Source organism: Catharus ustulatus, chromosome 31 (genome assembly GCF_009819885.2).
Source record: "Catharus ustulatus isolate bCatUst1 chromosome 31, bCatUst1.pri.v2, whole genome shotgun sequence".
NCBI classification, from domain to species: Eukaryota; Metazoa; Chordata; class Aves; order Passeriformes; family Turdidae; genus Catharus; species Catharus ustulatus.
The window spans coordinates 610,464-633,954 of NC_046251.1; the positions used below are offsets into that span (position 1 = coordinate 610,464).

The 23,491-nt window shown below is 64.9% G+C and overlaps 1 protein-coding gene across 1 annotated transcript in view; it reads left to right on the plus strand.

Annotated features, from left to right (window-relative positions):
* The window catches only part of NCKAP1L (NCK associated protein 1 like), a 34,211-nt gene that overhangs the window by 7,911 nt on the left and 2,809 nt on the right, over positions 1 to 23,491 (plus strand). Inside the window, exons 8-28 of the mRNA XM_033083309.1 lie at positions 765 to 813; positions 1,554 to 1,707; positions 2,596 to 2,652; positions 4,780 to 4,876; positions 6,154 to 6,263; positions 8,542 to 8,674; positions 10,609 to 10,690; positions 10,959 to 11,017; positions 11,552 to 11,697; positions 13,121 to 13,253; positions 13,327 to 13,446; positions 14,923 to 15,059; positions 15,828 to 15,959; positions 17,365 to 17,583; positions 19,630 to 19,760; positions 19,876 to 19,973; positions 21,079 to 21,166; positions 21,267 to 21,349; positions 22,475 to 22,555; positions 22,647 to 22,740; positions 22,826 to 22,942. Coding sequence (XP_032939200.1) covers positions 765 to 813; positions 1,554 to 1,707; positions 2,596 to 2,652; positions 4,780 to 4,876; positions 6,154 to 6,263; positions 8,542 to 8,674; positions 10,609 to 10,690; positions 10,959 to 11,017; positions 11,552 to 11,697; positions 13,121 to 13,253; positions 13,327 to 13,446; positions 14,923 to 15,059; positions 15,828 to 15,959; positions 17,365 to 17,583; positions 19,630 to 19,760; positions 19,876 to 19,973; positions 21,079 to 21,166; positions 21,267 to 21,349; positions 22,475 to 22,555; positions 22,647 to 22,740; positions 22,826 to 22,942 — 2,320 coding nt within the window. The remainder of the gene's footprint in view (positions 1 to 764; positions 814 to 1,553; positions 1,708 to 2,595; positions 2,653 to 4,779; positions 4,877 to 6,153; positions 6,264 to 8,541; positions 8,675 to 10,608; positions 10,691 to 10,958; positions 11,018 to 11,551; positions 11,698 to 13,120; positions 13,254 to 13,326; positions 13,447 to 14,922; positions 15,060 to 15,827; positions 15,960 to 17,364; positions 17,584 to 19,629; positions 19,761 to 19,875; positions 19,974 to 21,078; positions 21,167 to 21,266; positions 21,350 to 22,474; positions 22,556 to 22,646; positions 22,741 to 22,825; positions 22,943 to 23,491) is intronic.

Below are 23,491 nucleotides of genomic sequence, written 5' to 3' on the forward strand. Positions count from 1 at the left end.
GACAATGGGGACAATGGGGACATGGGGACATGCTGAGCCCGGCCACGTGTGACAGCGTGAGTGACACGGGGGGACATGGGGACATGCTGAGCCCGGCCACGTGCGACAGCGTGAGTGGGGACAATGGGGGGACATGGGGACATGGGGACATGGGGACATGGGGACATGGGGACATGCTGAGCCCAGCCACGTGTGACAGCGTGAGTGGGGACATGGGGACATGGGGGGACATGGGGACATGGGGACATGGGGACATGGGGGGACATGGGGACATGGGGACATGGGGGGACATGGGGACATGGGGACATGGGGACATGCTGAGCCTGGCCACGTGTGACAGCGTGAGTGGGGACATGGGGACATGGGGGGACATGGGGACATGGGGACATGGGGACATGGGGGGACATGGGGACAGGGGGACATGCTGAGCCCGGCCACGTGTGACAGCGTGAGTGACATGGGGACAATGGGGACATGGGGACATGGGGACATGGGGACATGCTGAGCCCGGCCACGTGCGACAGCGTGAGTGACACGGGGACAATGGGGACATGGGGACATGGGGGGACATGGGGACATGGGGACATGCTGAGCCCAGCCACGTGCGACAGTGTGAGTGACACGGGGACATGGGGACATGGGGACATGGGGGCACATGGGGACACGGGGACATGGGGACATAGGGGCAGGGTGACACGGTGACATGGGGACAGAGACACACTGGGGGTCAGGGGACAGTGAGGAGGTGACACTGCTGTCCCCAGATGGCCTGTGAGTACCTGTCCCTGGAGGTGATGGAGCGCTGGATCATCTGTGAGTGTCCCCAACTCCCTTGGGCAGTGTCCCCAACCCCCTTGTGAAATGTCCCCAACCCCTGTGGGCAATGTCCCCAACCAACCCTGGGCAGCGTCCCCAAACCCCACTCCCCCATTTCAGGGCCCCCATTTTGGGGTCCGTGACCATTTCGGTGTCCCCATTCCGATGTCCCTGACCCTCTCGGTGTCCCCAGTGGGGTTCCTGGTGGTCCCGGTGTCCCCATTCCGATGTCCCTGACATTTTGGTGTCCCCAGTGGGGTTCCTGGTGGTTTTTTTGTCCCCATTTCGGATCCCTGACCCTCTGGGTGTCCCCAGTGGGTTCCTGGTGGTCCCGGGCTCTCTGGCAGTGTCCCTGTTTTGTTGTCCCCATTTCGGTGTCCCCATTCCGACGTCCCTGACCCTCCCGGTGTCCCCAGTGGGGTTCCTGGTGGTCCCGGTGTCCCCATTCCGATGTCCCTGTTTTGTTGTCCCCCTCCCGGTGTCCCCAGTGGGGTTCCTGGTGGTCCTGATGTCCCCATTCCCGATCCCTGACATTTGGTGTCCCCAGTGGGTTCCTGGCGGTTTTGGGGTCCCCATTCCAATGTCCCTGACCCTCTCGGTGTCCCCAGTGGGGTTCCTGGTGGTTTTGTTGTCCCCATTCCCATGTCCCTGACATTCCGGTGTCCCCAGTGGGTTCCTGGTGGTCCCGGGCGCTCTGGCAGTGTCCCTGTTTTATTGTCCCCATTTGGTGTCCCCAGTGGGGTTCCTGGTGGTCCCGGGCGCCCTCTCCGCCCCCCCGTGCCTGGATTTGTGGCGCCGCGCCCTGCAGGGCTCGCTCTTTGTCCCCCTGGTGCGCGACGAGGCCATCGCGGTGCACAAAGTGACCGAGGAGCTGCTGGGGGGGCTCAAGGGGTGAGCGACACCGGGGGGGACAGTGTGACATCGAGGGGACACCGGGGGGACACCGGGGAGGGCACTGGGACATCGGGGGGTGGCACCGGGACACCGGGGGTGGCACTGCGACACCGGGGGTGGCAGTGTGACATCGGGGGGACATCGGGGGGACACTGGGACATCGAGGGGACAGCGGAGGGGGCACTGCGACACTGGAGGGGCACTGCGACACCGAGGAGACACGGTGATACCGAGGGGACACCGGGGGGACACTGGGACACCGGGGCGGGGGGCACTAGGACATCGGAGGGACATCGAGGACGGGGCACCGGGACATCGGGGATGGCACTGCGACATCGGGGGTGGGACAGCGACACCGGGGGGTACCGGGACATGGGGGGTGGCACCGGGACATCGAGGGGACATCGGGGACCTCGGAGAGGGGAGCACTGCGACACCGAGGGTGGCACTGCAACGTCGGGGGGGGACACCGCGACATCGGGGGAACATCGGGGGTGGGACAGCGACACCGCGGGGTACCGGGACATCGGGGATGGCACTGGGACACCGGAGGTGGCACCGGGACACCGGGGGTGGCACTGGGACATCGGGGGTGGCACCGGGACACCGGGGGGACACCGGGACACCGGGGGGACACCAGGGCGGGGCACCGCGACATCTGGGGGGCACTGGGACATCGGGGATGGCACTGCGACATCGGAGTGGCACTGCACAGTGACACCAGGGGTGGGACAATGACGTTGGGGGTGGCACCGCGACACCGGGGGTGTCCTCAGGGTGTCCCCAGGGGGGGTGGCCGTTCCCAGGCTGTCCCCAGGGTGTCCCCAAGGTGTCCCCAAGCTGTCCCCAGGCTGTCCCCAAGCTGTCCCCGCTGTCCCTGCCCAGGTTCGGGAAGCGCGTGGCCGATGTCAGGGAGTGCCGGGACCACGCGCTGGCGCACAGGTCTGGGGGGGTGGGGGCGTTTGGGGGTCCCAGAGCGCCCCAAAAACTCTGTCCCCGTGTCCCCACTGTCCCCTGTCCCCGTGTCCCCACTCTCCCCGTGTCCCCGTGTCCCTGTATCCCCGTGTCCCACTGCCCCCACTCTCCCCGTGTCCCCACTGTCCCCACTGTCCCCACTGTCCCCACAGTCCCCTGCCCTCGGGGGTCTTTTGGGGTCACCCCGCACCCACCCCTTTGTCACAACCGCTGTCACTTTGGGGTGACCTTTGGGATGATCCTGACCTCCCCCTTGTCCCCCATCCTGGGCCCCCCAAACCCCCCGAGACCACCTGAGACCCCCAGAGACCCCCGGGACCCCCCCCAAATCCCCTCATCCCTCCCCCATCCAATCATTCCCCTCGTTCCTACGCGGGGTTCTGCCCCCTCCCCCGAATCCCCCCGGATCCCCCCGACCCCCGAGACCCCCAAGACCCCCCAGGACCCCCCCAGTGAACCCCGAGACCCCCAAACCCCCCCAAAGACCCCCCAAATCCCCTCAACTCTCCCCCATCCAATCATTCCCCTCGTTCCTACTCAGGGTTCTGCCCCCTCCCCCGAATCCCCCCGAATCCCCCCGACCCCCCAAACCCCCCGAGACCCCCTGAGACCCCCCGAGACCCCCTGAGACCCCCCCAAACCCCCCAGTGACCCCCAGAGACCCCCCCCAAATCCCCTCATCCCTCCCTCATCCAACCATTCCCCTCCTCCCTACGCGGGGTTCCGCCCCCTCCCCTTGCCCCCCCCGAATCCCCCCGACCCCCCAAACCCCCTGAGACCCCCAGAGACCCCCAGAGACCCTCAGTGACCCCCAGTGACCCCCCCAAACCCCCCAAAATCCCCTCAGCCCTCCCCCATCCAATCATTCCCCTCGTTCCTACACTGGGTTCTACCCCCTCCCCCGAATCCCCCCGACCCCCCAAACCCCCTGAGACCCCCCTGAGACCCCCAGAGACCCTCAGTGACCCCCTTATACCCCCCCAATGACCTCCCTAAAGCCCCCCAAGCCCCACAGAGACCCCCAAACCCCCCCAAATCCCCTCAACTCTCCCCCATCCAACCATTCCCCTCCTCCCTACTCAGGGTTCCGCCCCCTCCCCTGAATTCCCCCGACCCCCCAAACCCCCAAAACCCCCAGAGACCCCCCCAGTAACCCTCAGAGACCCCCAGAGACCCCCTCAGTGACCCTCAGTGACCCCCCAAATCCCCCCAAACCCCCAGAGACCCCCCCAAATCCCCTCATCCCTCCCTCATCCAACCATTCCCCTCCTCCCTACGCGGGGTTCCGCCCCCTCCCCTTGCCCCCTCCCCCGAATCCCCCCGACCCCCCAAACCCCCTGAGACCCCCTGAGACCCCCCGAGACCCCCAGAGACCCCCCAAAACCCCCCCAGTGACCCCCAGAGACCCCCCCAAAATCCCCTCATCTCTCCCCCACCCAACCATTCCCCTCGTTCCTACACTGGGTTCTACCCCCTCCCCCGAATCCCCCCGACCCCCCAAACCCCCTGAGACCCCCAGAGACCCCCCCAGTGACCCCCAGTGACCCCCCTAAACCCCCAGAGACCCCCAGAGACCCCCATGACCCCCCCAAATCCCCTCATCCCTCCCCCATCCAATCATTCTCCTCCTCCCTATGTGAGGTTCTGCCCCCTCCCCCTGCTCTCCCCGGATCCCCCCGACCCCCCAAACCCCCTGAGACCCCCAGAGACCCTCAGTGACCCCCTTAGACCCCCCCAATGACCCCCCTAAAGCCCCCCAAGCCCCACAGAGACCCCCGTGACCCCCCCAAATCCTCTCAGTCTTCCCCCATCCAATCATTCCCCTCCTCCCTAAGCGGGGTTCTGTCCCCTCCCCCTGCTCCCCTTGAATCCCCCCGACCCCCCAAAACCCCTGAGACCCCCCGAGACCCCCCCAGTGAACCCCGAGACCCCCAAGACCCCCCCAAATCCCCCCAAATCCCCTCATCCCTCCCCCATCCAATCATTCCCCTCGTTCCTATATGAGGTTCCGCCCCCTCCCCCGAATCCCCCCGACCCCCGAGACCCCCCGAGATCCCCCCAGTGACCCCAAACCCCCTCCCCAAATCCCCCCAGCCCCGCCCTGCACCGCGCCCGCCGCTCCTTCCTGCGCGGGGCCGTGCGGGAACTCGCGGCGCTGCTCGAGGATCAGCCCGGGCTGCTCGGACCCAAGGTCGGGGGGGGAATTTGGGGATTTTGGGGGGTTTGGGGGGGTTTTTGGGGGTTTGCGGGATTTTTGGGGGAAATTTCGGAGAGTTCCGGGGGAGATTTGGGGGAATTTTGGGGGGATTTGGGGATTTTGTGGGGATTTTTTGGGGATTTTGTGGGGGATTTGGGGGGTATTTGGGGGGTTTTGGGGGATTTTGGGGGAAATTTCGGAGAGTTCTGGGGGGGATTTTGGGGGGATTTGGGGGATTGGGGGATTTGGGGGAATTTTGGGGTGTTTGGGGGGAAAATTCGGAGAGTTCTGGGTGGGATTTGAGGGGATTTGGGGGGATTTTGGGGGGATTTAGGGGGGATTTGAGGGGATTGGGGGGGGCTTGGGGGGTTTGGGGGATTTGGGGTGAATTTTGGGGGAAAACTCGGAAAGTTCTGAGGGGGATTTGGGGGATTTTGGGGGGTTTGGGGGGATTTTGGATTTGCGGTTCGGGGATGGATTTGGGGTTTGGGATTTGAGTTCGGGGGCGGATTTGGGGTTCAGGGATTTGGGGTTCAGGGATGGATTCAGGGTTTGGGGTGAAGGATTTGGGGTTTGGGGTTTTGGGTTTGGAGTTCGGGGTGAATTCAGGGTTCGGGAATTGGGATTTGGGGTTCAGGGGTGGATTTGGGGTTTGAGATTTGGGATTTGGGGTGCGGGGATGGATTTGGGATTCAGGGATTTGGGATTTGGGATTTGGGGTTTGGGGATTTGGGATTTGGGGTTTGGGGTTCGGGGATTTGAGTTCGGGGGTGGATTCAGGGTTTGGGGTGAAGGATTTGGGGTTTGGGGTTTTGGGTTTGGAGTTCGGGGTGGGTTCAGGGTTCTGGATTTGGGATTTGGGGCTCGGGGGTGGATTTGGGGTTTGAGATTTGGAATTCAGGGTTCGGGATTTGGGGTTCGGAGATTTGGGGTTTGGAGTTTGGGGATTTGAGGTTCAGGGATTTAGGGTTCGGGAGTGGATTCAGGGTGCGGGATTTGGGATTTGGGGTTCAGGGATTTGGAATTCAGGGTTCGGGATTTGGGGTTCAGGATTTGAGTTCGGGGGTGGATTTCGGGTTTGGGGATTTGGGATTTGGGGTTCGGGGTTTCAGGGATTCAGGGATTTGGGATTCAGGGTTCGGGATTTGGGGTTTTTGAGATTTGAGTTCGGGGGTGGATTTCGGGTTTGGGGATTTGGGATTCAGGGATTTGGGATTTGGGATTTGGGGTCCCCGTGCCCCCCCCAAACCCCCTCCCCCCCGCCCCCCCAGGCCCTGCTGGTGTTCGTGGCGCTGTCGCTCTGTCGCGACGAGGTGAGCTGGCTGTCGCGACACGCCGAGCACGTGACCAAGAGCAAAAACCCCGAGGACTTCAGCGACAGGTGGGGACAGGGAGGGGACAGAGGGGACAGGGAGGGGACAGAGAGGGGACAGGGGGGGACAGGGAGGGGACAGGGAGGGACAGGAGGGGACAGAGAGGGGACAGGGGGGGACAGGGAGGGGACAGGGAGGGACAGGAGGGGACAGGGAGGGGACAGAGGGGACAGGGAGGGGACAGGGAGGGGACAGGGAGGGGACAAAGGGGGGACACCCACCGGGATGGGGGCGCTTGGGGCGGGTCTGGGGGGTTCGGGGATGTTCCGGGGGGGCTCCGAGGGGTTCGGGGGGCTCTGGGGAGGGGGCTCTGGGGGGTTCGGGGGACTCTGAGGACGCCCAGCAAATTTTGGGTGGGTTCCGGGGGGTCCCTGGGTGGATTCGGGGGTCCCTGGGTGGGTTCCGAAGGTTCGGGGGTCCCTAGGTGGGTTCTGGAGTTTTGGGGGTCCCTGGGTGGGTTCGGGGAGATTCGGGGGTCCCCGGGGGGGTCCTGCCCTCATCCCGCAGCTCCGGAACCGTCTGGGGGTCACTCCCGTAATTCGGGGAGGGGTCTCTGGGTGGGTTCGGGGAGGTTCGGGGGTCCCTGGGTGGGTCCGGGGGTCACTCCGGTAATTCGGGGAGGGGTCCCGGGTTGGGTTCAGGACTTTCGGGGGGCACTGAGTGAGTTCGGGGCGGTTCGGGGGGGTCCCTGGGTGGGTTCGGGGAGGTTCGGGGGTCCCTGGGGAGCTCCCACGGTTCCGGAACCACCCCGGGATCACTCCCGTAATTCGGGGGGGGGGGGTCCCTGGGTGGGTTCGGGGAGGTTCGGGGGTCCCTGGGCGGTTCGCGGGGAGCTCCCACAGTTCCGGAACCATCCCGGGGTCACTCCCGTAATTCGAGGGGGGTCCCCGGGGGGGTTCCGGGGGTCCCTGGGTGTGTTCGAGGGTCCCTGGGTGGTTTCCGGAGGTTCGGGGGTCCCTGCGTGGGTTCGGGGAGGTTCGGGGGTCCCTGGGCGGTTTCAGGGGTCACTCCGGTAATTCGGGGAGGGGTCCCTGGATGGGTTCGGGGTGGGTTCGGGGGTCCCTGGATGGGTTCCGGGGGTCACTGGGTGGTTCGGGGATCACTCCGGTAATTCGGAGGGGGGTCCCTGGGGCGGTTCGGGGGTCACTGGGCGGTTTCGGGGGTCACTCCGGTAATTCGGGGGGGGGGTCCCTGGGGCGGTTCGGGGGTCACTGGGTGGGTTCGGGGAGGTTCGGGGGTCCCTGGGCGGTTCCGGGGGTCCCTGGGCGGTTTCGGGGATCACTCCCGTAATTCGGGGAGGGGTCCCGGGGTGGGTTCGGGGGTCCCTGGGTGGGTTCGGGGAGGTTCGGGGGTCCCTGGGTGGTTCCGGGGATCACTCCGGTAATTCGGGGGGGGGTCCCTGGGGCGGTTCGTGGGTCACTGGGTGGGTCCGGGACTGGTTCGGGGGTCACTGGGTGGGTTCGGGGAGGTTCGGGGGTCCCTGGGCGGTTCCGGGGATCACTCCGGTAATTCGGGGGGGGGGTCCCTGGGGCGGTTCGGGGGTCCCTGGGGAGCTCCCACAGTCCCGGAACCATCCCGGGATCACTCCCGTAATTCGGGGAGGGGTCCCTGGGTGGGTTCCGGAGGTTCGGGGAGGTTCGGGGGTCCCTGGGTGGTTTCGGGGGTCCCTGGGTGGGTTCCGGACTTTCGAGGGGCACTGAGTGAGTTCGGGGCGGTTCGGGGGTCCCTGGGTGGTTTCCGGAGGTTCGGGGGTCCCTGCGTGGGTTCGGGGAGGTTCGGGGGTCCCTGGGTGGTTTCCGGGATCACTCCCGTAATTCGCGGTGGGGGGGTCCCTGGGTGGGTTCCGGAGGTTCGGGAAAGTTCGGGGGTCCCTGGGTGGGTTCTGGAGGTTCGGGGGGTCCCTGGGTGAGTTCGGGGGTCACTCCCGTAATTCGGGGGGGGTCCCTGGGGCGGTTCGGGGGTCACTGGGTGGGTTCGGGGAGGTTCGGGGGTCCCTGGATGGGGTCGGGGGTCCCTGGATGGGTTCGGGGGTCACTCCCGTAATTCGGGGAGGGGTCCCTGGATGGGTTCCGGAGGTTCGGGGGTCCCTCAGTGGGTTCGGGGGTCCCTGGGTGGTTTCGGGGGTCCCTGGGTGGTTTCCGGAGGTTCGGGGGTCCCTGGGTGAGTTCGGGGGTCACTCCCGTAATTCGGGGAGGGGTCCCTGGGTGGTTCCGGGGGTCCCTGGGCGGTTCCGGGGGTCACTCCGGTAATTCGGGGGGGGGTCCCGGGGGTCTCTCCCCCCCACAGCCGCGTGGCCGAGCTGCTGTTCCTGCTGGAGCAGCTCCGGGCCCTGGTCCGGCGCCACGTGCGGCTGCTCCGCCGGTACCACCGAGCCTACCTGGCCCGGTTCGATGCGCTCGTGCTCAGCGACGTCATCCAGGTGAGACCCCCGGGGGGCGAGGGGGGATGCGGGGGGGTCCGGGGGGGTTCGGGAGGGTTCGGGAGGTTTCGGGAAGTGTCGGGAGGGTTCGAGGAGGGTTCGGGAGGAGTCGGGGGAGGTTCAGGAGGGTTTGGGGGGCTCCGACGGGTTCGGGAGGGTCCGGGAGGGTCGGGGGGCTTCAGGGGGCACCGGGGGGCTCTGGGGAGGTTCGGGAGGAGTCGGGGAAGGTTCGGTGGGGATCGGGGGGCTCCGAGGAGTTCGGGAGGGTTCGGGAGGTTCCGGGGGGCTCTAGGGAGGTTCGGGGGGCACTGGGGAGGTTCAGGAGGGGTCGGGGGACACTGGAGGGGTTCGGGAGGTTCGGGAAGGTTCGGAATGGGTCGGGGGGCTCTGAGGAGGTTCGGGAGGGTCCGGGAGGGTCCAGGGGGATCAGGGGGCTCTGGTGAGATTCAGGAGGGTTCGGGAGGCACTGGGGAGGTTCGGGAGGGGTCGAGGGAGGTTCGGGACGTTCAGGAGGGGTCGGGGACTCTAGGGAAGTTCGGGAGGGTTCGGGGAAGGTTCGGGGGGCTCCGGGGGGGTCGGGAGGGGTCGGGAGGGGTCGGGGGGCTCTGGGGAGGTTCGGGGGGGCTCGGGGTAGATTCGGGAGGGTTCGGGGAAGGTTCGGGGACACTGGGGAAGTTCGGAATGGGTCGGGGGGCTCTGGGAAGGCTCGGGAGGGGTCCGGGGGGCTCTGGGGGGGTTTGGAGGGATTGGGGAAGGTTCGGGGGGCTCTGGAGAGGTTCGGGAGGGTTCAGGGCCGTCAGGAGGGGTCGGGGGAGGTTCGGGAAGTTCCGGGGGGGTCTGGACAGGTTCGGGAGGGGTCGGGGGAGGTTCGGAGGGCTCTGGGGAGGTTCGGGAGGGTTTGGGGGGCTCTGGGGGGTTCGGGGAGCTCTGGGGAGTTTCGGGAGTGATCGGGGGAGGTTCGGGAGGGTTTGGGGGGGTTCGGGAGGGGTCAGGGGCACTGGGGAAGGTTCGGAATGGGTCGGGGGGCTCTGGGGAGGTTCGGGATGGTTCGGGAAAGGTCAGGAGGGGTCGGGGGGCTCTGGTGAGATTCAGGAGGGTTCAGGAGGGTGCAGGAGGCACTGGGGAGGTTCGGGAGGGCTCGGAAAGGGTCGGGAGGGTTCGGGGAAGGTTCGGGAGGGTCTGGGGGACTCTGGGGAAGTTCGGAATGGGTCGGGGGGCTCTGGGAAGGTTCGGGAGGGGTCGGGGTAGATTCAGGAGGTTCGGGAGGGTTCGGGAGGGTCTGGGGTCTCTGAGGAGGTTCGGGAAGAGTTGGGGGAGGTTCGGGAGGGGTCGGGGGGCACTGGGGAGGTTCGGGAGGGTTCGGGGAAGGTTCGGGAGGGTTCGGGGTAGATTCGGGACGTTCAAGAGGGGTCGGGGAAGGTTCGGGAGGTTCGGGAGGGTCTGGGGAAGGTTCGGGAGGGTCTGGGGGGCTCTGGGGAGGTTCAGGAGGGTTCGGGGAAGGTTCGGGAGGGTCCGGGTGGCTCTGGAGTGGTTCGGGAGGGGTCGGGGGGCTCTGGACAGGTTCGGGAGGGGTCGGGGAAGGTTCGGGAGGTTCGGGAGGTTCGGGAGGTTCGGGGAAGTTTCGGAAGGTCCGGGGGGCTCTGGACAGGTTCGGGAGGGGTCGGGGGAGGTTCGGGACGTTCAGGAGGGGTCGCGGAAGGTTCGGGAGGTTCGGGAGGGTTCGGGGAAGGTTCAGAAGGTCCGGGAGGCTCTGGGGCGGTTCGGAATGGGTCAGGGGGCTCTGGGGATATTTCAGGGAGGTTGGGGAGGGGTCGGGGGGCTCTGCGGAGGTTCGGGAGGCACTGGGACCATTCGGGAGGTTCGGGAGGTTCGGGAGGGTTCGGGAGGGTTCGTGCGGCTGTCACTGTCCCCTGTCCCCCTGTCCCCTGTCCCAGGGTCTGTCCGTGTGTCCCGAGGAGGAGTCCGTCATCCTCTCGTCCTTCGTGGCCTCGCTCTCGGCGCTCTCGGCCAAGGAAGGTGCGCGGGGGTCCCCTGGGTGTCCCCTCGATGTCCCCTCCCGGTGTCACCTCGGTGTCACCTCGGGGTCACCTCACCGCTGTGCTGGCTGTCCTGAAGCGTGGTGGCTTCGGGGAGTCACCCTTAGGTGGCAGTGCCACCCCCAGCCCTGTCCCCGTGTCCCCGTGTCCCTCTGTGGTGGCAGTGCCACCCCCAGCCCTGTCCCCGTGTCCCCCTGTGGTGGCAGTGCCACCCCCAGCCCTGTCCCCGTGTCCCTGTGTCCCCACAGTTGATGACAAGGAGCAGTTTGACTTCACCGCGCTGCGCCTGGACTGGTTCCGCCTGCAGGTGGTGGCGCTGTCCTTGTCCCTGTCCCCACCCCTGTCCCTGTCCCTGTCCCTGTCCCATCCCTGTCCCCATGTCCCCATGTCCCCATCCCTGTCCCTGTCCCTGTCCCCATGTCTGTCCCTGTCCTTGTCCTTGTCCCCTTGTCCTTGTCCATGTCCCTGTCCAAGTCCCTGTCCCCATGTCCCCATGTCCCCATGTCCCCATGTCCCCATGTCCCCATTCCTGTCCCTGTCCCTGTCCCTGTCCCCATCCATGTCCCCATGTCCCTGTCCCTGTCCCCATGTCTGTCCCCATGTCCCCATGTCCCTGTCCCTGTCCCCATGTCCCTGTCCCTGTCCCCATGTCTGTCCCTGTCCCCATGTCCCCATGTCCCTGTCCCTGTCCCCATGTCCCTGTCCCTATCCCCATGTCTGTCCCCATGTCCCCGTGTCCCTGTCCCTGTCCCCATGTCCCTGTCCCTGTCCCCATGTCTGTCCCTGTCCCTGTCCCTGTCCCCATGTCCCCATGTCCCCATGTCTGTCCCCCTGTCCCCAGGCGTACACCAGCGTGTCCAAGGCCCCTCTGCCCCTGGTGTCCAACCCCGACATCGGCCGTGCCATGAACCTCGTGGTGTTCCACTCGCTGCTGCTGGACCGGCCCGAGGAGCTGCTGGAGGAGACCTCGGACCTGTCCCACCTGTGGTGAGGGGCTCAGTCCCTCCTGTCACCCCTGAACCTCTCCTGTCACCCCTGAGTCCCTCCTGTCACACCTGAAACCTCTCTGTCACCCCCTGAGTCCCCTTTGTCACCCCTGAGCGCCTCCTGTCACCCCTGAGTCCCTCTTGTCACCCCTGAAACCTTCTGTCACCCTGCACCTCTTTTGTCACCTTGCACCCCCTGTTGTCACCCCTGAGCCCCTCTTGTCACCCCTGAGCCCCTTCTGTCACCCCCAGACCCCTCTTGTCACCCCCTGAGCCCCTCCTGTCACCCCTGAGCCCTTCCTGTCACCCCTGAGCCCCCTTTGTCACCCCTGAGCCCCTCCTGTCACCACCTGAGCCCCTCTTGTCACCCCTGAACCCCTTCTGTCACCCCTGGAACCTCCTCTTGTCACCCCTGAGTCCCTCCTGTCACCCCAGACCCCTTTTCCACCCCATACCCCTTTTCCCAGTCTTTTCCATCCCATGTCCCTTTTTTCTTCCCTTTTCCCACTCCATACTCCGTCTCCCACCCCATATCCATTTTCCTGCCCCTTTCCACACCCCATATCCTTTTTTCTTCCCTTTTCCCACCCCATATCCCCATTTCCTGCTCCTTTCCACACCCCAAACCCCTTTTTTCTCCCCTTTCCACATCCCATACCTCTTTTTTCTTCCCTTTTCCCACCCTATACACCTTTTTTTTCTCCTCTCCCACCCCATCCCCATTTCTCTGCCCCTTTTCCCACCCCATACCCCTTTTATCTCCCCTCTCCCCACCCCATCCCCTCTCCCCGCCGTGTCCCGCAGTTTCTACCCGCGGCCCCTGGATCGGATGTTCTCTCACCCCATATCCCCATTTCCCTGCCCCTCTCCCACCCCGTACCCATTTCTTTCCCCTTTCCACACCCAAACCCCCTTTTTTTTTCTCCTTTTCCCACTCCATCCTCATTCCCTGTCCTTTTCCCACCCCATATCCCTTTTTTTTTCCCTTTCCCCACCCCATATCCTTTCTCCCTGCCCCTTTCCCACCCCATACCCCCTTTCCCACCCCATCCCCATTTCCCTGCCCCTTTCCACACCCCAAACCCCTTTTTTCTTCCCTTTTCCCACTCCATACTCCCTTCCCCACCCCATATCCCCATTTCCCTGCCCCTTTCCCACCCCATATCCCCTCTCCCTTTCCCTTTTCCCACCCCATCCCCATTTCCCTGCCCCTCTCCCACCCCATACCCATTTTTTCCCTTTTCCACACCCCGTACCCCTTTTTTTCTTCCCTTTTTCACCCCATATCCCCATTCCCTGCCCCTTTCCCACCCCATATCCCCTTTTCCCACCCCACAACCCATTTTTTTCCGCTTTTCACACCCCATACCCCTTTTTTTCTCCCCTTCCCCCACCCCATCCCCTCTCCCCGCCGTGTCCCGCAGTTTCTACCCGCGGCCCCTGGATCGGATGTTCTCTCAGAGCCTGGAGGACCCGTCCATGCTGCGCTTCACCATCGCCTTCCCCCTGCTCTGCGCGCACTTCTCGCGCTGCCCGCACCCCATGTGCCCCGAGGAGGTGGGTGTCACACCCCGGGGGGGGGTCCCCGCTGCTGTCCCCAGCTCTGAGCGGTCCCGCTGTCCCCTCCCAGTACTCCCAGTTGGAGGCGGCGGCGCTGGGGATGTGCCACAAGTTCCTGGAGGAGCTGGCGCGGGTGGGGAGCGGCTGCGTGCTGGAGGCGTGCGCGGAGCAGCACAACCTGAGCCAGCAGGTACGGGCGGTGGGGAGGGGGCTTGGGGGGGGCTGGGGGGCTGGGGGCCTTGGGAGTTTGGGGGGTTTTGGGATTCTGGGGGTCTGGGGGTTCTGCGGGTCCAGGGTTTCTGGGGGAGTCTGGGGAGGTCTGGGGACTTCTGGGGGGGGTCGGGGGGGGATCAGGGGTTCTGATGGGTTTGGGGGGGTTTCAGGATTCTTGGGGGTCTGGGGGTTCTGCAGATCCAGGGGTTCTGTGGGGTCCAGAGCATCTGGAGGGTCTGGGGGGTTTGGGGGGTTTTGGGATTCTGGGGGTCTGGGAGGGTCTGGGGGGGTCTGGGGGAGTCTGGGGGGTCAGGGGTGTCTGGGGGAGTCTGGGGAGTCTGGGGGGGTCTGGTGGGTTTGGGGGTGTCTGGTGGGTTTGGGGGGTCTGGGGGGTCTGGGGGATTTTGGGATTCTGGGGGGGTCCGGGGCATCTGAGGGGTCTAGTGGGTTTGGGGGGTCTGGGAGCGTCTAGGGGGGGTTGGGGGGGCTGGGGGCGTCTGGTGGGGTCTGGGGGGCTTGGGGGGTTTCGGGATTGTGGTGGGTTTGGGGGGTCTGGGGGGTCAGGGGGCTTTTGGGATTCTGGGGGTCTGGGGGTTCTGCGGGTCCAGGGGTTCTGGGGGAGTCTGGGGGGTCTGGAGGGTTCGGGGGATTTCGGGATTTTGGGGGGTCAGGGGTGTCTAGGGGGGGCTGAGGGTGTCTGGGGGGGTCTGGGGGGGGTCTGGTGAGTTTGGGGGGTCTGGGGGGTCAGGGGGTTTTTGGGACTCTGGGGGTCTGGGGATTCTGTGGGTCCAGGGGTTCTGGGGGAGTCTGGGGGGATCCAGGGGGTCTGGGGGGTTCTGGGGGGTCTGGCACTTTTGGAGGGATTGCTGATCCTTGGGGTCTTCAGGACCTTTGGGGTCTCCGTGACCACTGGGGTCCCATTGCCTCTCTGTCCCTGTGTCCCCGTCCCTGTCCCTGTCCCCGTGTCCCCTGTCCCTGTCCCTGTCCCTGTCCCTGTCCCCATCCCTGTCCCTGTCCCCATGTCCCCCTGTCCTATCCCTGTCCCTGTCCCTGTCCCCCTGTCCCTGTCCCTGTCCATGTCCCCTGTCCCCTGCCCCTCTCCCCTGTCCCTGTCCCTGTCCCCGTCCCTGTCCCTGTCCCTGTCCCTGTCCCCATGTCCCTGTCCCTGTCCCATCCCTGTCCCTGTCCCCTCGCTGTCCCTGTCCCCATGTCCCTGTCCCTGTCCCATCCCTGTCCCCGTGTCCCTGTCCCTGTCCCTGTCCCCATGTCCCTGTCCCTATCCCTGTCCCTGTCCCCTCCCTGTCCCTGTCCCTGTCCCCCTGTCCCTGTGCCTGTCCCCTGTCCCCATGTCCCTGTCCCTGTCCCCCTGTCCCTGTCCCTGTCCCCTGTTGCTGTACCTGTCCCCCTGTCCCCATGTCCCCCTGTCCCCTGGCTGTCCCCTGGCTGTCCCCAGCTGCTCCCCAAGCACTCCGCCGCCACCATCAGCCGGGCCCGGGTCAAGAAGGCCCCGAAGGCGCCGCCGCGCAGGGACCCGGACAGGGACAAACCGGGGACAGAGAGCCAGCGCAGGGACAGGACCCTGACCACCACGTGAGTGACACCGGCCGGGGACTGTCCCCACGGGGACACCCTGGGATTGTCACCAGGGCGGGGACTGTCCCCAGGGGGACACAGTGGGATTGTCACCATGGCACAGGGATTGTCCCCAGGGCACAGGGATTGTCACCAGGGCACAGGGATTGTCCCCATGGGACACCCTGGGATTGTCCCCATGGCACAGGGACTGTCCCCATGGCACAGGGATTGTCACCCCCTGATTGTCACCAGGGCACAGGGACTGTCCCCAGGGCACAGGGATTGTCACCATGGGATCACCCTGGGATTGTCCCCATGGCACAGGGATGTCCCCAGGTCACAGGGATGTCCCCAGGGTACAGGGATGTCCCCATGGCACAGGGACTGTCCCCAGGGTACAGGGATTGTCCCCGTGGGGGCACCCTGTGATTGTCACCAAGGTGGGGACTGTCCCCACGGGGACACAGGGTGGTGTGGGGACATGGTGTGATTGTCCCCATGGCACAGCGATTGTCACCAGGGCACAGGAATTGTCCCCATGGCACAGGGATTGTCACCCCCTGATTGTCCCCTCGCATTGTCACCCCTCATTGTCCCCTCGCATTGTCACCCCCGATTGTCCCCATGGATTGTCACCCCTCATTGTCCCCTCGGATTGTCACCCCTGATTGTCCCCATGGATTGTCACCCCCGATTGTCCCCATGGATTGTCACCCCTCATTGTCCCCTCGGATTGTCACCCCTGATTGTCCCTCCCATTGTCACCCCTCATTGTCCCCCCAGCATGGACAAGCTGCACCTGACCCTGGCCGAGCTGTCCCTGAGCCTGAACCACGTCCCCAAGTTCAGCGTGTTCGGGCACACGGTGACACCGGCGGAGTACCTGAGCAGCCACCTGGAGACACGGCTGACACGGTGGGGACAGCAGGGGACACGAGGGGACAGCAGGGGACAGCAGGGGACAGCAGGGGACAGGGTGGGGACAGGAGGGGGACAGGAGGGGACAGGAGTGGGACAGGAGGGGGAGAGGAGGGGACAGGAGGGGGATAGGAGGGGACACACTGGGGACAAACCAGGGACAGGCTGGGGATGGGATGGGGACAGGAGGGGGACAGGGTGGGGACAGGAGGGGACAGGAGGGGGACAGGGTGGGGACAGGGTGGGGACAGGAGGGGGACAAACCAGGGACAGGATGGGGACAGGATGGGGACAGGAGGGGGACACACTGGGGACACACAGGGGACACTCTGGGGACACTCTGGGGACGCTCTGGGGACACTCTGGGGACACTCTGGGGACACACAGGGCACATACTAGGGACACAATGGGGACAGGATGGGGACACACTGGGGACACTCTGGGGACACTCTGGGGACACTGGTCACACACAGGGCACACACACACTGTCACTGTCCCCGTGTCCCTCACTGTCCCCGTGTCCCCGCAGTGCCATCGTGGCCATGGCCGGGTACAGCCAGCCCTCGCAGGAGGTGGCCCGGCCCTCGGAGGTGCTGGGGACACTGGGGACACTGGTCACACACAGGACACACTCTGGGGACACACTGGGGACACACTGGGGACTCTCTGGGGACACATTGGGGACAGACTGGGGACTGGAGGTGGCCCGACCCTCGGAGGTGCTGGGGACACACAGAGGGCACACTCTGGGGACACTCCGGACACACACAGTGCACACACACCGTGTCCCTCACCGTGTCCCTCACTGTCCCCATGTCCCCGCAGTGCCATCGTGGCCATGGCCGGGTACAGCCAGCCCTCGCAGGAGGTGACCCGGCCCTCGGAGGTGCTGGGGACAGCCTGGGGACACTCTGGGCACACACACCGTGCCCCTCACCATGTCCCTCACTGTCCCCTGTCCCCGCAGAGCCATCGTGGCCATGGCCGGGTACAGCCAGCCCTCGCAGGAGGTGGCCCGGCCCTCGGAGGTGCTGGGGACACTCTGGGGACAGCCTGGGGACACACACCGTCACTGTCCCCGTGTCCCTCACTGTCCCCATGTCCCCACAGTGCCATCGTGGCCATGGCCGGCTATAGCCAGCCCTCGCAGGAGGTGGCCCGGCCCTCGGAGGTGCTGGGGACACTGGGGACACACAGGACACACAGGGGACACTCTGGGGGCACACACACCGTGTCCCTCACTGTCCCCATGTCCCCACAGTGCCATCGTGGCCATGGCCGGGTACAGCCAGCCGTCGCAGGAGGTGACCCGGTCCTCGGAGGTGCTGGGGACACACAGGACACACAGGACACACACACTGTCACTGTCCCCATGTCCCTCACTGTCCCCATGTCCCCGCAGTGCCATCGTAGCCATGGCCGGGTACAGCCAGCCCTCGCAGGAGGTGGCCCGGCCCTCGGAGGTGCTGGCCGGGCTCGGAGCCTACACGGCCTTGGTGGCCCGGCTGGGACAGGCGCTGGCCCTGGACACGGCGCGGCTGCTGCGCTCCGTGCTGCTGCAACAGAGCCAGCCCCGGGACAGCGCGGGACAGCCCACCCTGACTGCAATCTACACCGACTGGTGAGTGTCACCACCGGGATAGGGACAGGGACACGGGGACACTGACAGGGACAGGGACAGGGACTGGGACAGGGACAGGGACAGGGACAGGCGCTCCGTGCTGCTGCAACAGAGCCAGCCCCGGGATGGGAACGGACAGCCCACCCTGACTGCAATCTACACCGACTGGTGAGTGACACTGCCTGGGGACAGCGGGGACAGGGACAGGGACAGGGACAGGGACAGGGACAGGGACAGGGACACTGACAGGGACAGGGACAGGGACAGGCGCTCCGTGCTGCTGCAACAGAGCCAGCCCCGGGACAGCGCGGGACAGCCCACCCTGACTGCAATCTACACCGACTGGTGAGTGACACCGCCTGGGGACAGCAGGGACAGGGACAGGGACAGGGACAGGCGCTCCGTGCTGCTGCAACAGAGCCAGCCCCGGGATGGGAACGGACAGCCCACCCTGACTGCAATCTACACCGACTGGTGAGTGACACCGCCTGGGGACAGCAGGGACAGGGACAGGGACAGGGACAGGCGCTCCGTGCTGCTGCAACAGAGCCAGCCCCGGGACAGCTCGGGACAGCCCACCCTGACCGCAATCTACACCGACTGGTGAGTGTCACTGCCTGGGGACAGCAGGGACAGCAGGGACAGGGACAGGGACAGGGGCAGGGACAGGGCTGGCAGCAGGGACAGGGGGCTGGTGACAGGGACATGGAGGTGGTGACAGCAGGGACATGGGGGTAGAGATGGTGACAGGGACACGGGGCTGTGGATGACATTCCCATAGGTGACAGTGCCATAGCTGACATTCCCAAAGGTGACAGTGACACAGGTGACAGTGACACAGGTGACAGTGACACGTGTGACAGTGACACAGGTGCCATGTCCCTGTCCCCACAGGTACCTGGAGGCGCTGCTGCGCCAGGCCAGCACCGGGGCCATGGGTGACATTCCCATAGATGACAGTGACACAGGTGACAGTGACATGGGTGACAGTGACACGGGTGACACTCCCCTGTCCCCACAGGTACCTGGAGGCGCTGCTGCGCCAGGCCAGCACCAGGGCCGTGGGTGACATTCCCATAGATGACAGTGACACGGGTGACAGTGCCATAGCTGACATTCCCATAGGTGACAGTGACACAGGTGACAGTGACACGGGTGACATTCCCCTGTCCCCACAGGTACCTGGAGGCGCTGCTGTGCCAGGCCAGCACCGGGGCTGTGGGTGACATTGCCATGGATGACATTCCCATAGGTGACAGTGCCATAACTGACATTTCCATGGGTGACAGTGACACAGGTGACAGTGACACAGGTGACACTCCCGTGGGTGACAGTGACACGGGTGACAGTGACACAGGTGACACTCCGTGTCCCCACAGGTACCTGGAGGCGTTGCTGAGCCAGGCCAGCACCGGGGTCGTGGGTGACAGTGCCATGGGTGACATTGCCATAGGTGACAGTGCCATAACTGACATTCCCATGGGTGACAGTGACACGGGTGACAGTGACACAGGTGCCACTCCCGTGTCCCCACAGGTACCTGGAGGCGCTGCTGTGCCAGGCCAGCACCGGGGCCGTGGGTGGCATTGCCATGGGTGACAGTGCCATAGATGACAGTGCCATAGATGACCGTACCATAGATGACAATGCCATAGCTGACATTCCTGTGGGTGACAGTGACACGGGTGACAGTGACACAGGTGACACTCCCGTGTCCCCACAGGTACCTGGAGGCACTGTTGTGCCAGGCCAGCACCGGGGCCGTGGGTGACAGTGCCATAGCTGACAATCCCATAGGTGACAGTGACACAGGTGACAGTGACACAGGTGACACTCCCGTGGGTGACAGTGACAGGGGTGACACTCCCGTGTCCCCACAGGTACCTGGAGGCGCTGCTGCGCCAGGCCAGCACCGGGGCCGTGGGTGACATTCCCATAGATGACAATCCCATAGCTGACATTCCCGTGGGTGACAGTGACACAGGTGACAGTGACACGTGTGACAGTGACAGGAGTGACACAGGTGCCATGTCCCTGTCCCCACAGGTACCTGGAGGCGCTGCTGCGCCAGGCCAGCACCGGGGCCGTGCTCCTGTCCCCAGCCCTCCAGGCTTTCACCACGGTGCCCCGCGAGGAGCAGCCGCCGTTCAGCGCCGCCGAGTTCAGCGACGTCTCCGGTGGGGACCGGGAGGACCGGGGGGTCTGGGGGGGGTCTGGGGTGGCTCAGGGGGCTCTCAAGGGGCGCTGCCACCCCCCTGTCCCCAGCAGTGTCCCCCTCTGTCCCCTCCCCAGAGATGAGGGCCCTGGCTGAGCTGATCGGGCCCTACGGGATGAAATTCCTGAGCGAGAACCTGATGTGGCACGTGGGGTCCCAGGTGACAGAGTTGAAGGTGAGGGGACAGGGAGGGGACAGGGAGGGGACAGGGAGGGGACAGGGGACAGGGACGGGGACAGGGACAGGGAGGGGACAGGGAGGGGACAGGGACAGGGGACAGTGCCCCCATGTCCCCACAACCCCCATGCCCCTGCTGTCCCCAGTCCCTCAGTGTCCCTCAGTGTCCCCAGCCCCTCAGTGTCCCCCTGTCCCCATGTCCCTCAGTGTTCACATGTCCCTCGGTGTTCCCATGTCCCTCAGTGTCCCCAGCCCCCTGTCCCGTGTCCCTCAGTGTCCCCAGTCCCTCAGTGTCCCCGTGTCCCTCAGTGTCCCCAGCCCCTGTCCCCTGTCCCCAGTTCCTGCTGTCCCCACACCCCTTAGTGTCCCCTGTCCTCGTGTCCCTCGTTGTCCCCAGCCGCTGTCCCATGTCCCCAGCTCCTCGGTGTCCCCAGCTGCTGTCCCGTGTCCCTCAGTGTCCCCCAGTGTCCCCAGCCGTGTCCCTCAGTGTCTGTCAGTGTCCCTCAGTGTCCCCAGCCCTCTGTCCCGTGTCCCTCACTGTCCCCACACCCCTCACTGTCCCCAGCCGCTGACCCCTGTCCCCGTGTCCCTCAGTGTCCCCAGTCCGCTGTCCCCAGCCCCGTGTCCCTCAGTGTCCCTCAGTGTCCCCAGTCCCTGTCCTGTGTCCCTCAGTGTCCCCCTGTCCCCATGTCCCTCAGTGTCCCTCAGTGTCCCCAACCCCTGCTGTCCCCAGCTCCTCATTGTCCCCAGCCTCCTGTCCCCATGTCCCCCAGTGTCCCCAGTGTCCCTCAGTGTCCCTCAGTGTACCTCAGTGTCCCCAGCCCCCTGTCCTGCGTCCCTTGGTGTCCCCAGTCCCCTGTCCCCATGTCCCTCAGTGTCCCCAGTGTCCCCAGCCATGTCCTTGTCCCCCCTTGTCCTCAGTGTCCCCGTGTACCTCAGTGTTCCTCAGTGTCCCCATGTCCCTGTCCCTCAATGTCCCCAGTGTCCCCAGCCGTGTCCCTGTCCCCCGGTGTCCCCAGCCGTGTCCCTGTCCCCTGAGTGTCCCCAGCCCCTCGATGTCCCCCGGTGTCCCCAGCCGTGTCCCTGTCCCCGTGTCCCCACAGAAGCTGGTGGCAGAGAACATGGACACGCTGGTGCAGCTGCGCTGCTGCCGGCCCGAGCAGAGACCGGCGCTGCTGCCGCGCCTCACCTGTGAGTGGGGGGGTCTGGGGGGTCACCCGGGGGTGTCACACGTGTCACACGTGTCACACATGTCACACGTGTCACCCGTGCCACCCCGCTGTCCCCGCAGCGGCCGAGAACGTCCTGAAGCGCATGACGATCATCGGGGAGATCCTGAGCTTCCGAGCCATGGCCCAGCAGGGGCTCAGGGAGGTGGGACCCCCAAAAAAACCCCCAGGACACTCAAAAAAAGTCCCCAGGACCCCCCAAAAAACCCCACAGGACCCCCCCAAAAAACACCCCAAGAACCCCCACAAAAATCCTTCAAGACTTCCCCAAAAACCCCCCAGGACTCCCCAAAAACCCCCAGGACTCCCCAAAAAAACCCCACAGGACTTCCCTAAAAAAAACCCCAGGACTCCCCTAAAATCACACTGGACCCCTCCAAAAAATCCCACAGGACCCCCCAGAAAAACCCCACAGGACCCTCACAAAAACCTCCCAGGACTCCCCCCAAAGACCCCCCAGGACTCCCCAAAAAACCTCCCAGACTCCCCCCAAAAAAACACCCAGGATCCCTCCAAAAAACCCCACAGGACTCCCCAAAAAAACCCCCCAGGACTCCCCAAAAAACCGCACAGGACTCCCCAAAAAAAACCCCACAGAACCCTCACAAAAAAACCCCCAGGACTCCCCAAAAAAAACCCTGCAGGACCCCCCCCCAAAAAATCCCACAATGTCCCCATCTGGGGACACAAAAACCCCGCAGGATCCCCCCCAAAAACCCCCAGGACCTCCCCCCAAAAACACCCCAAGAGCCCCCCCAAAAAACCCACCAGGACCCCTCCCACAAAAACCCCCCAGGACTCCCCAAAAATCCTTCAGGACCCCTCCCAAAAACCCCACAGGACCCCCAAAAAAACCCCAGGACCCCCCCAAAAAACCTCCCAGAGTCCCCCCAAAAAACCCCCAAGGACTCCCCAAAAGAAACCTCCCAGGGTTCCCCCAAAAATCCTTCAGGACTCCCCAAAAAAACCCTGCAGGACCCCCCCCAAAAATCCCACAATGTCCCCATCTGGGGACACAAAAACCCCGCAGGATCCCCCCCAAAAAACCCCAGGACCTCCCCCAAAAAACACCCCAAGAGCCCCCCCAAAAATCCTTCAGGACCCTCCCCAAAAACCCCCCAATGTCCCCATTTGGTGACACCCCCCCAATGTCCCCACCCCCCCAATGTCCCCATTTGGTGACACACCCCCCCCATGTCCCCATTTGGTGACACCCCCCAATGTCCCCATTTGGTGACACCCCCCCAATGTCCCCTGTCCCCCCCCCCAGGTGTTCTCCCAGCGCTGCCCCTTCCTGATGGGCCCCATCGAGAGCCTGGCGGACGTGGTGACCCCTGACACCGACATCCAGGTGGGGACAGGGCCAGGTGGGGGGGTGTGACACCGTGTGGCACCGTGTGGCACCGTGTGACACCCCTGTCCCCGTGTCCCCGTGTCCCCAGGTCACCCTGAGCATCTTCGAGCTGGCCTCGGCCGCGGGGGTCCCGTGCGAGGTGGACCCGGCGCTGGTCACCGCCCTGGCCGGCAAAGGGACAGGTCTGGGGGGGTTGGGGACACGGGGAGGGGGTGGCAGTGTCACCTGGGGGTGCTGCTCACTGTCCCCTGTCCCCTGGTGCCACAGAGGGCGTGTCCCCAGAGGAGGATTACAAAGTGTCCTGTCTGCTGCTCGTGTTCGTGGCCGTGTCCCTGCCCCTGCTGGCGGCGGATCCCGCGTCACTCTACAACCCCGAGCTGGACGGTGAGGGTGGCATTGTCACCTTGTGTCACATTGTCACCTTGTGTCACATTGTCACCTTGTCACATTGTCACTGTGTCACATTGTCATTGTGTGTTACTGTGTCACCGTGTGTCACCGTGTCCCTGCCCCTGCTGGCGGCCGACCCCGCGTCCCTCTACAACCCCGAGCTGGACGGTGAGGGTGGCATTGTCACCTTGTGTCACATTGTCACTGTGTGTCACTGTGTGTCACTGTCACTGTGTCACATTGTCACCTTGTGTCACATTGTCATTGTGTGTTACTGTGTCACTGTGTGTCACACTGTCACTGTGTGTCACTGTGTGTCACTGTGTCCCTGCTGGTGGCGGATCCCGTGTCACTCTACAGCCCCGAGCTGGACGGTGAGGGTGGCATTGTCACCTTTTGTCACTGTGTGTCACTGTGTCACCGTGTGTCCCTGTGTCACCGTGTGTCCCTGTGTGTCACTGTGTCCCCAAACTTCCTGAAACCTCACACCTCCCGTGTCCCTTCCTTTATTCATTCCTGACCTGTGTCCCCTCCCTGTCCCTC